Raw genomic sequence first — 11,677 nt, 5'->3', positions numbered from 1 at the left:
CTTGCGGGCTCTGCAAGATCTCAGTCCTTCACGGCGTAGTGTGTTACCAACTGTTTTCATGGTGACTATGGTCCCAGCTGCCCTGAGATCATTCACAAGTTCCCCCCGTGTAGTTCTGGGCTGCTTCATCACCGTTCTCATGATCATTGCAACTCCACGAGATGAGATCTTGCATGGAGCCCCAGACCGAGGGAGGTTGACAGTTAGGGTTAGGGTTGTCACCTTCTCACCAAGCTGCTTGGCAACTGTCTTGTAGCCCAGTCCAGCCTTGTGCAGGTCTACAATCTTGTCCCTGACATCCTTGGACAGCTCTTTGGTCTTGGTCATAGTGGCTAGTTTGGAATCTGATGGATTGATTGCTTCTGTCGACAGAAGAACCCTAACCCTAACCCTAACCTGGCTGGTTGATAGGGGATCAAATACTTATTTCACTCATTATAATGCACATCAATCTCTGACTTTTGTCTTCTGGGTTTCTGGGGTTTTGCCTGTTGTTATTCTGTCTCTCACAGCTACAATAAACCTACCATTAAAATTATGGACTGGTAATTTCTTCGTCAGAGGGCAAACGGGCAAATTTAGCAGGGAATCAAATACCTTTTCCCCTCACTGTAGATTGGGCGGGGGGGGGGGTTCCGAGAACGCCACTTGACATATTGATGTCACTTCTGGGTCTTCACCACAATTGACGCTGCATTGAGTACATTGCAAGTGGAACCCCTTGATTCTTTCTGAAGCCTTCAATACCATTGAGTAGGGCTGTGCCTTCCCAATTCCCACAAAAAATAAACCAGAAATAAGCCGTTTCGGCTTTTCCCAGGTTTAATTTCAGCTGAATAGGAAAAAGGGGGATCTTGGCAAAGCCAGATAGCTGCTTCCCGAATAACCTGAATACCTATTTGGATTTGGATATTCCCCATTAGATCTGTGTAACATGGTGTAATGTGTAGCATGGTGGTTTGGAGTGGTGGACTCTAATCTGGAGAACTGGGTTTGATTCCCCACTCCTCCAAATTAGCGGCGGATGCTAATCTGGTGAACCGTTGGTTTCCCCACTCGTACACATGAAGCCATCTGGGTGACCTTGGCCTACTTACAGCTCTTTCCTAGTCAGCTCCTCACCTACCTCACAAGGTGTTTGGTGTAGGAAGAGGAAGGAAAGGCGATTATAAACTGGATTGATTCGCCTTAAAAGATGAAGTTGGCATATAAAAACAAACTCTTCTTCCCTGAGAGGGGTGCTGGGAGCTCTACGCTCTGATGGTTCTGTTATTACTTGAACAACTGGTTTTAGAAGGTGATGCTGGGGGCTGCTATTGGGACCATAGAGTCTGGGATATGGGGGGGGGGCTATAGAGACATATATTCTGTCTTCCATGCTGTTCAATATTTACCTAATGGTTCTGGGAGATGTTGTCTGGTGAGATTGAGCCCACCCTAACGGAGATGATGCCCAACTTTCTCCTTTTTAATGGAAGTCCTAAATTGTTCCTTGAAATTAGTAAAGGGCTGGCATGATAGTAGCCACATAAACCTATGTCAACTACTTTACTAGCATCAAATGAAAGGCAGGAAAGCAAAGCTAAAGCCATATAGTGAAGAATTGCTTTTTATTGTGACCAACCTAGATAACAGCTTCAATATTCACAGTGTTTGATCATCATAATTACAGGAACATAAACTATTAGAAGGGTCATGAATTTGCCAATGATAAAGATGGAAAGAAGGAAGACAGAGATGTCACCTTTGAGCTGGTGGCCAAGCAGAAATGCGATTGCAAGCCAAGCTGCTAAATGAATGTTCCCCATGTTTCTATCTGACCATTCCATTAAGCCAGTCTGATGCTCTCTGGGAGTGAATCCTGTAGCCTGCAGAAACACTCCATTGTGTTTCTGCAGGCTGAAAGTTTGTGACAGTCTATTTCCGTTGAGTCTGAAATGTCCTTTTCAGGCAAAGAGGTGCAAAAGAAGAAGGTGGTGTGCACAGGGAAGCTAAGCATGGTTGGATGTTAAGAACGTGGCAAAGCACAGATACTGTAGGTCACTGGAGGTGTAGTAAACCCAACTGCAGGGGTGAGGTCCAGGTCTTCTTTAGACGTCCCAGGGGCTGGCTGGAAAGTGAATCTCTGCAGGAGACTCACAAAGAAGAGGAAGAGCTCCATTTTGGCAAGGGTCTCCCCAGCACACATTCGCCGACCTGTGACAATGCAGACGGGGAAGGGGAGCCCTGTTTATTGAACTCATACTTCTATCATTTTCTCCATGGAATGATGCCCAAAAGAATTCAAACATAAGACAGGAAAAAGTAAACATGAAGGCAGGCTGAAGTTCATAGCAACCCAGTGATTAACAGTGCTGAGGAATAAAGCTAATCTGGAAAGAATACATAAGAAGTGGCCAGCTGGGATGGTGTTCTTCCAAGTCAATGGACTTGGGTACTTGATCCATCAATTAAACCCACAATGATGTATTGAAAAGGAGTTACCTGCTGAGAAAGGCATGAAGGCATCTCTCTTGAAAAACTTTCCTCTGGAATCAAGGAAATGCTCCGGATAGAACTGAAGTGGTTTTTCCCACTGAGATTCATCATAAAGCACAGAATATAGTAATGGGATAATATAAGTTCCCTGCAACGTCAAAGCAAGATGTTATTGAAGAAAATGAAGATGGCCCATCAAGCACATTAGCTATCCTCCAGGCAAAAAAAATGCCATCCCACATACTTGAGTTATGTGAAAATTCAAGTGCGAGGAAATCAAAGTAAAAAATGGACTTGGATGGACAGTTTGAAACGTTCAAGCACAATTCAAGCAAAGTGAGGCACAATTCTGCCCTTCCAGAAAGATAAATCTATGGGACACAGAGGAACTTCATTAATTGAATCGGATATTCCACAGAGGTAAATGGTGGTTGCAAAAACAGGGCAGATTTCCATATTCAATTGAGAAATGACTGTAAAGCTAAGAACAATCACCTTTGGTATGAAGTAGCCTCCAAGAGTGACATCCGCACTGGTGGCATGTGGCACATTAGTTGGGAGAATATTTGCAAACCTCTGAACTTCATGAATCACAGCATCTGTGTATGGCAGTTTTGCTCGGTGTTCAATTCGTGGCTGAGCGGACCCGATTACCTTTGTTATTTCTTCTTGCACTTTCTCTGAGAAAGCAGAACGTTTATTCCCACTAAGATAAATTTCTGTTTCTGGTTTTGAATGATGTCGTAAATATACTGGCAAACCACCACGTAAACATAGTAAACGTTGTGATGTGATGTCACCCTATGGGTCAGTAATGTCCCGGTGTCTGCACAGGGGACTACCTTTACTTTTTAAAAAATGAAAGGAAACAAATTTTAAATTGAAGGTATGTTTCAATGGAGGTTTTTAGTTTTTATTTAACACAAAGCAAGGGTTGCTAGTCTCCCTTCCCCAGCAGGAGCTTCCTACCACGAGTCAGTTGGCTAGCGGAGGGGGGGGAGAAATGGTTCCAAAACAGGGGTGGGGTGGGGTGTCAGCAGTACCTGGAAGTGACATGAGCTCAGTAGTGATATTAGCGCATTGCTGGGGGGCGCTGGGGTAGCTCTGGCATTTGGGGAAAATTCTGGGGCTTAACCATCTGCACACAGCTGCATGTTGGAAGAGATGGTAGCTGATTCCTGCTGAGGACCCTCCCCCGTAAGTTTACCCCGCACCCCTCGTTGATTGCTGAGGGGATCTGGTAACCCTACATACAGAGAGAAAACAACAACCCCAGAACACACGATGCCATTTTAGAAAAGATTTTGGCCTTTTAAAAATGGTGTGATAACTCCCCGCAAAATTGAGGTTTTGGTCCTTGAAAAGGCATAAGCAGGGGAAACAGGATCACCAGATCCCCCTTTGCCATGGGCCCTCTTGGCATTTTTAAAAATGTCCTGCATCTTCTCTGTGCCCACTGTAACATCTAGTTTGGTGCTGAGAGATTGAGAATGAACAGTCACACTCTAAACATAATAGGAGTCTTGGGGAAAGGCATGGCGGATGCATTAGAAACAGAATTCTACGCACCCTTTCTGTTGTTATCATTACCCCACCTGGGTAAAACAGGAAGTATAACTCTCTGGTGCTTCCTGTTTTCCCTCATTCAGGTCACACCCAACAGGAACCTCAGTTTTCTGTCCGTTCTTGACACTATGTGTAACTGGGATCCATATATCCTGGAATACTGGAAACCAACCAATGGAAAGTGCTCACTCTGAATTTCAGGATACTTCATCATCAGCAACAAGCCCCAACGCAAGGTAGTCGAAGTTGTCTCCGTGCCAGCACCAAATAAATCATTAACAACACCAATTAGGCTTTCATTATGGAAAAATCCGTTGACCTGGTTCTTGTTCTTCTCCTAGGGGGGTAAGAAGAAAGAAATGATTTATATGAAATAAATAGAATAGAATGCAAAATAAATAGCAAGAGGGCCCTGAGGATTTCACAACATTGATGGGGATGGAAAGCCCAGATCGATCTTCTCAACATTCCCTCGACCCTAGATGAAAATCAGGTACACCAAAATATTCTAATGTAGAGGTTCTCAATTAGGGTTGCCAGGTGCCCGCTGGTGGCGGGCAAACCCACGGCAATTGACCCCTCTGCCCGCCGACCACCTGAGGGTCAGTGGGCAAACATGCATACATGCGTGCATACCGCGCGTGGTACTTCTGGTTTAGAACCAGAGGTTCCGCCTTGCGAGGGGCCTTTACCTCTTAGTTTGAGGACTGCTTTACCACTCAAACGAAGAGGTAAAGGCCCCTCACAAGGCGGCACTTCCGGAGGAAAAGAGGGACCTGGCAACCCTCTTCTCAATGAATCAGGCAGATAAAGAGGAACGTGCCTGTTCCATCTTCCGGGCATTTTCCCCTGAGGTCCCTCTGAGGTCCCTCCTCTCCCCAAACCCTGCCCTCCTCAGGTTGCACCTCAAAATCTCCAGGAATTTCGCAACTCAGACCTTGCAACTCTACACCCTACAGTGAAAGACAGCCCACAATGGTCTAGATTATGATGGAGTTTGCAACCCTGTAATACACAGGTTTTTACTGTCCACATTAGCACCATTTTCCTTGCCTCTGTCCCCCCACACCACACCCCTGGAGGGCTTGTCTAAAAAAAGATGGATAAATGATATTATCTCATAGCACAATAATGTTGTATATAACAAGCTGTGGCCATGACCTGTTAGTTCCTCTGAATTCTCAACTTTTATTTTTTTTTAAAAAGTGTCTATAGAGATAGGTCCTGTAATACATTAGTGGGTTGACGATTGAGAAATCCCAGCCAGTTTCATGGGGTCTTTCCCCCTCCCTGAAGCTAGATTCCTTGCCAGCTGCCCATGCATTCACATGAGTGAGAAAAGTTCACCTCTGATTGTCTGCATGTTTTAAAAGACTCTGTTACCTCTTGCTGTCGGACTAGATAAGCATCAATAAAGCTCCTCTGGTCATTCACATCCAGTTCTTGGAGGTGTTCTGTGATGGTGGCCTGGATGAAGGCGAAGAATTCATCCCTGTTACGAATGACAGTCTTGCGATCACCAGAAAGGAAACCCAGAGCAGGAAATATGTTGTACAGCTAAAAGATTAACGTATGAGAAAGGAATTGATTAAGAAAATCCCAAATCCTACTGGTGAGGCAGAAATATCAAAGCTTTTTTTTTTTAATCTCTCATGACTCAGTACCACCCAAACCCTCCTACCAGTTGCCTAGTTATTAGGGTTGCCAGGCTGTTCAACCACTGGAAGATTAGGGGGTGAGGACATAGGTGGGTTGCTGGCATTGTATATGCTGTGACATCATTTCCAGGCAAAATCAGAAGTGACATCACCCTGTGTGTGACACCGTCACTTTTTGTTATTTTTCTACCATCATAGTTTAGGGAGGAAAAGGAAAGAAGAGTTGCCCACAGACCTGACAACCTTAAAAGTGGCCGCGTTTTGAATGGACTGTCCTATATATTGACCTAAACATCTCAAACAAGTTGCAGGTTTCTCAGAACAAGATCTGCGCCAGCCATGAAGTCTTGCATTTCTGCAGTGATTCTTTATAGGCATGAATATACACACAGGACTGCCTCTACTGCTTGTACTGAAATTTCAACCATTTTAAAACCAGAATTTAATAGGTTACCTGGACTGAGGGACTTCCTACAAGCCGGGTGTTTTCACTGATCATGTGCACTAATCTTATAAACTTGGGATCTTCATATTCATATCTCTTGCCAAATAATATGGACACTATAATGTTGGAAACGGCAGCATTTATGTTTGAAGTTGTCTCAAACGGTTTTCCTAGACCAAAAAAAAACCCCCATTAAAATGAACACATTACAGAATGGAAGGAGCATGAGCATCTAATGTGACTTGTGCATTAGTTTGCATATGCGTGGGTAGCATTTTTATCCATTCTATGGTTACACAGAATGAGCTGTAGTTTGCAGAGGGGGAATTCTGGACTGGACCACGTCGCAGGATGGCTCTGGTATTTTGATGCCTCTGAAATGCAAAGATGGAAATGCCGACTCACCATCGAAGGATTCAAACTTCTGTATCAGGAAACAGCACTCCTCAACAATTCTGTCTTCTATGGTCTTCTTGCCCATTCCGTAGTCCCGTAACGTGGTTAACGTAAACCGGCGCATCACTTTCCATTCCTCACCGTTAGAAAAAACAACCCCTGGGGAGAAACACGACCATGGAAACTATATAATGGAATACCTTTCATATGATTGTCCTAAGATCTGAATTGAACAACAGGGAACTGCTCACAAAAGAAGGAATTAAAGAAACAGTGATTATTTAATTGTTGTGTTTATACTGGATATGAGCTGCCCTGAGCCCATCCTTGGTTGGGGAAGGATATACATTAAATTAATGAATTAATTAATAATCACAGATAGTGTGTTATGTGACAAGGGGTCCAAACATGTAATGGAACCAAACATGTAATGGCCACGGGGGAATGGAAGCAAAGTATCTGTGAGTCACCTATTAAGGGTGGTGACCAGTTTTTTTCACTGCAACACATGGCCATTGCTTAGTTCTGATGGCACCCATTTACTTTCATAGAAGAAATTTGGAGATGAACCCATGGAGACTGTCAAGAGTCAACTTTGCCTCTGGTGATACCAGAGCTTGGGGCTCTAATTTTGCCCCACTCAACATTGTTCAGAAATAGGATACATTGAGATGCAGGAAAGCACCTGGTTCCTCAGAATTTGGCTCTTGGACTACTGAAGACCCATCATCCTGACTGTAGAACCTAAAACACTCAACTACCAATGGGTTATATTAGGAATGAGGGCGGGGGAGATATAAGTTTCTTGTTTTCTTGTAAACTATTTTAAGCAAAGCGGGAAAGCAGTACAGAAATGTAGGCAATAAAGAAATGTTTACTGGGTTTCCACTGTTTGTCCCTGAGAGCTGAGCCACCTCCCATCCACTTATCCAAGAATGGTCACCCCACTAGTGTTGCCAGATCTCTCAGAATTAGAACTGATTCTGAGATATATGGCAGATATTCTCACCTCTCACAGAGGTGCCATTACCTTCCTCTGCTTAGCAATACTGGACTGCCTTGGTGGTAGGGTGAAGAGGGACCTGGCAACTACCTGCCAGGTCCCTCTTTGCTGCCAGCGGGAGATTTTTGGGGTGGAGCCTGAGGGTAGGGTTTGGAGATGGGAGGGACTTCAATGCCATAGAGTCAAATTGCCAAAGTGACCATTTTCTCCAGGTGAACTGATCTCTATCAGCATGAAATCAATTGTAATAGCAGGAGATCTCCAGCGACTACCTGGAGGTTGGCAACCCTACTGTCAACTCTACTTGGTAGTCTCTGATCCAAGTACTAACCAGGGCAGACCCTGCGTACCTTCTGAAATCTGATGAGATGGAGCTAGTCTGTGCTAGAGGCCGTGAACTGTAAGGGCACCGCTGAAATTACAATAATTCTGAATGTTTTGTCATACAGAGAAAATGAGGAAGCTGCATGGGGGAACTCCTCAAATGACTATTTTTGTGCCCCCTTTTTTGAAATCTTTCCCTTATGCTATTTCCCTGACCTCAATTCCTTGTGGTGGTTCTTGGCCCTTGAGGATGGAGGGTGGGGGAAATAAGTGCTTGTATCGAAGCTGTTTCAGCCAGCCTAGTTCTATAGACTGGGAAACTCTACTTTGCATATCTCCTTGGGTAATTTTTGGAACACGCGCTCCTTAGAAATGAGTTCTGCATATGCAAGCAAGACCAGCTAATCTTCAGAAGGAATGACCTCACCGTGGCCATGTTGATAGTCTTCAAATATTGGGATCTTGGGTCTTTCCGCAAAGGCATCTGCCTGGTTCACCAAAGCCTCCTTTACAGTCTCATAGCCTGTCAGAACGACCATTTTCTGCAATCCCAGTTGTAGGCTGAAGACAGGGCCGAACTGTTTAGAGAACTGAAATGTAATAAAAGGAAAATGAGGAATATCTTTTCTAATCTTCCATCTAGGGTTGCCAGATGGTGTCAGCAAAAATACTAGACATTCCTGATGAAGGTTTGTCAACTAAATATATATGCATGCACAGATAAGCGCGCGCACACACACACACACACACACACACACACACACAAGAAAATGCCAAAAATTCCTTGTCCCTTTAATAGAGGCTAGGGTTGCAAACCCTGAGTTGGGAAATTCCTGGACATTTTGGGATGGTTTATTTGTGGACATGCATCATTGAAGCTTTTATCCGCATGGGGGTGAATAAGATCCTATTAAGCCTCTATTAAGGAACAAGACATTTTTCTCCAGGCATCTGGCAACCCTAGAATTTACCCACTCCTGCTCTGACACATAAATCATTAGGACATGACACTTTCCCCCTCTTTAATACACGCAAATACACAAAGAGATTTCTGGGTTCCCAACTGTTGTGCAGCAGTTAGAATTTAACAGACAAAGCCCACAATAGGTTAAGATTTCTTTATACTACTTTAATAGATTTTGAAAACAAAACCACTGGGTTCCTGATTAAGGTTGTGCCAAAAAAAAATCAGGTACATTTCAGGTTCAGGTTTATTGGGCCCGTTCCCCCCCCCCCCAGTAAACCCAGAAAAAGCCAAATAGCCATACCAGTAAATATCAATATTTGGCTTATTATTGGGTTCCTGGAAAAGTTTGGGTCCATTATGTCTATGTGGATTTTTTCCGAAGCTCCTGTGGGGGCATTTTTTGGAGGCAGAGTCACCAAATTTGCAGCATGGCTGCAAGGGACTCTCATTAGATGGTCACTGACGTTTGGTGAACTTTGGAACGGGGGCAATTTTATGGGCCCGCATATGGGTCTCCTCCATCCTCCAGGCATTTGTTAGCTGAGCTGTCCATCAGTTTTCAGGTTCAGAAGTTCAGCATTGCCAAGGACTGGCAGAAAGAGCCGATTGGCAGGCTGGTGCCTCAAAGTCTGGGGGCTGCCTTCATATCTGGGGCACATAGCATGATGTCCATGCAAATCAGCTTGCAAATGGAGAAAAAAGGCTTAAATGCAAGAAGAATATGGCACGGAAAACATTTATTTTGCTGGAAAATGACATCCTGTGAACAGTCCTTTATTGTTGTCATAAAAAATCTGATTTCAAGAGATGGTCACAGTGTGGGGAAACAAAGCCTCTACTCCGGGCGACCTTCTTTTGGAAAGCAGGTTTTCATGGGGGGTGATGGTGGTGATATTGGAGACAGCCAAAGTCTCGACCACCGGGGCTGTCTTAAGGAGTTTGCTCATCCATGTGGATGAAGAAATCTCCTTTGGAAGCCTGGTGATCAGCAGCTGTTGAAGCTGGCTCTTTTTAGTTGGAGGGTATATCCCTTCGGATGGGACTTGGTGAGCCCTGTCTTTTAAAAACCCTTATGCTTGATCCATATCAACCCACTGAAAGGTTGGTCAGCCCACGTTGGCTCCGATTATATGATCCCCATCTCAAAAGGACCCAATTATGGAGCCCTAACAAAACCATTTTAAAAAAAGATAGAAAAATGGGAGAAAGCACAGGGCCATGCCTCTGAGCAAAAGCGAATAGCCAAACCCCAAAAAGCCAAATAATTATTCGGCTTTTTCGGGAAGCGCATATTTGGCTTTGGGGAGATCCCCTGGTTTTGGCATTCAGTAAACCCAAAGCCTGAATATTGCTAAAACTGCTAATTTTGGGTTTATTTTCAGTTCGGGTTTATCAATATGCACAACCCATTCCTCATCCTATTATGATATTCAGAGAACAAGTAATAAAATGTAGATATCTCTTTAAGTGTTGCTTATGTTTTGCCGCAACTATTGCTTCAAGTCAGTTTCTCTCAAACTCTTTCAGCTTATCCCCCACTCCCCACTTTGGGGGGGCATAACACCACAACAACCATCTGAGCAGGGATCTCTGCTTGTAGGAAATTGTTGGCGTAATAAACATAACAGTTTTTCCTGCCTCCAAAATTACACCTCAAGGCCTGCCTATGGGAATGACAATGAAGATCTAATTTCAGTCACAGTCAGGGCAATCCTAAAAACAGACTAAGCCGCACTGAGTTGACCAGAGTAAGATTCTGAGTTGACCTGCTTAGCCTTGCTCCCTATTTCTTCATGTTGTAATAAGAAAGCATTAGGTTTTCAAGATCTTGCCTGATCCACTGTTTCATGATCTACCTCAGCTTTGCTTACAGCTTTCTACGTGTTCTAGTTTTTCCAGCTTTCAATGTTTTCATTATTATCCATTGGGTCCCCTTCTCCAGCTCAGTCTTGAATACGTTCTGGGACAACAAGCATAAATTATGTAGTCTTTTTAACTGGATTATGGACTCTCAAGGAATAGATCCAATTGTTATCTTCTAGACTGAATGTTTTTTGAGGAATGTTTTGCTTGGTTTAACTTGATAGAGGTCGATGATTTTGTTCAACAGCTGGTGTAGGGCCAGCGTGGTGTAGTGGTTAAGAATGGTGGTTTGGAGCAGTGGAGTCTCATTTGGAGAACTGGGTTTGATTCCCCACTCCTCTACATGAGTGGCGGACGCTAATCTGGTTTCCCCACTCCTCCACATGCAGCTAGCTGGGTGACCTTGGGCTAGTCACAGTTCTATTAAGAGCTCTCCCAGCCCCACCCACCTCACAGGGTGTCTGTTGTGGGGAGGGGAAGGGAAGGCGATTGTAAGCCGGTTTGATTCTGCCTTAAGTGGTAGAGAAAGTCGGCATATAAAAACAGGGATCTAGAACAAAACCAACAAGAAAGTTACCTTTAACATGGTCAGGTGAGGCCTCTTCGGATCCATTTGGTGGAGGTTTCCAATGAATGGTAATTGTTTTGGTCCTGGTGGAAACTTTTGGCTACTGCTATTCCAAAAGTTGCTCGTTATCCAAAGGAATGCAAGCGTAAGGGCAAAGAGGAACAACACAGAAATAGGATCCATCCAATCCATTCTGTGATCATGAGAAGCTGCCTGTAGTAGTTACAGAGAAATTTGCAATAGAATTTGATCAAGGGTCGTTTCTGCCCACTGAAATGAACAGCACAAACTACTCATATAGACACGGCCCTGTATCAGATCTCACAAATAATCCAACCCATGCATTTTATAAGAAACAGACCCCAATTTCCTGTGTGCTTCATCTATAATAACCCTGTATTTGAAGGGG

The 11,677-nt window shown here is 44.0% G+C and overlaps 1 protein-coding gene across 1 annotated transcript; it reads right to left on the bottom strand.

The window, feature by feature from the left end:
* Window positions 1-1,987: 1,987 nt before the first annotated feature.
* Window positions 1,988-11,460, bottom strand: LOC130483925 (cytochrome P450 2K6-like). The gene is made up of 9 exons (XM_056856835.1): window positions 11,278-11,460; window positions 8,298-8,460; window positions 6,553-6,702; window positions 6,157-6,317; window positions 5,428-5,601; window positions 4,234-4,381; window positions 2,974-3,158; window positions 2,485-2,626; window positions 1,988-2,196 (listed from the first exon to the last, which is right to left on the bottom strand). The coding sequence occupies exons 1-9, from the start codon at window positions 11,458-11,460 to the stop codon at window positions 2,009-2,011; spliced, it is 1,494 nt and encodes a 497-aa protein (XP_056712813.1). The 3' UTR covers window positions 1,988-2,008.
* Between the last annotated feature and the right edge of the window lie 217 nt (window positions 11,461-11,677).

This window comes from Euleptes europaea, chromosome 10 (genome assembly GCF_029931775.1).
Source record: "Euleptes europaea isolate rEulEur1 chromosome 10, rEulEur1.hap1, whole genome shotgun sequence".
In the NCBI taxonomy this organism is placed as follows: Eukaryota; Metazoa; Chordata; class Lepidosauria; order Squamata; family Sphaerodactylidae; genus Euleptes; species Euleptes europaea.
The sequence above is the reverse complement of the archived record's forward strand: the minus strand, read 5'-3'. Positions and strand labels throughout refer to the sequence as shown.

Bases quoted from the DNA above. Each gene is read 5' to 3' on its own strand.
- LOC130483925 (XM_056856835.1), bottom strand. From the start codon at position 11,460: ATGGATTGGATGGATCCTATTTCTGTGTTGTTCCTCTTTGCCCTTACG. The intron at 8,461-11,277 runs GTAACTTTCTTG...ATTACATTTCAG, and splicing joins CTCACCTGACCATGTTAAAG to TTCTCTAAACAGTTCGGCCC. The intron at 6,703-8,297 runs GTGAGGTCATTC...GTTTCTCCCCAG, and splicing joins AGACTATCAACATGGCCACG to GGGTTGTTTTTTCTAACGGT.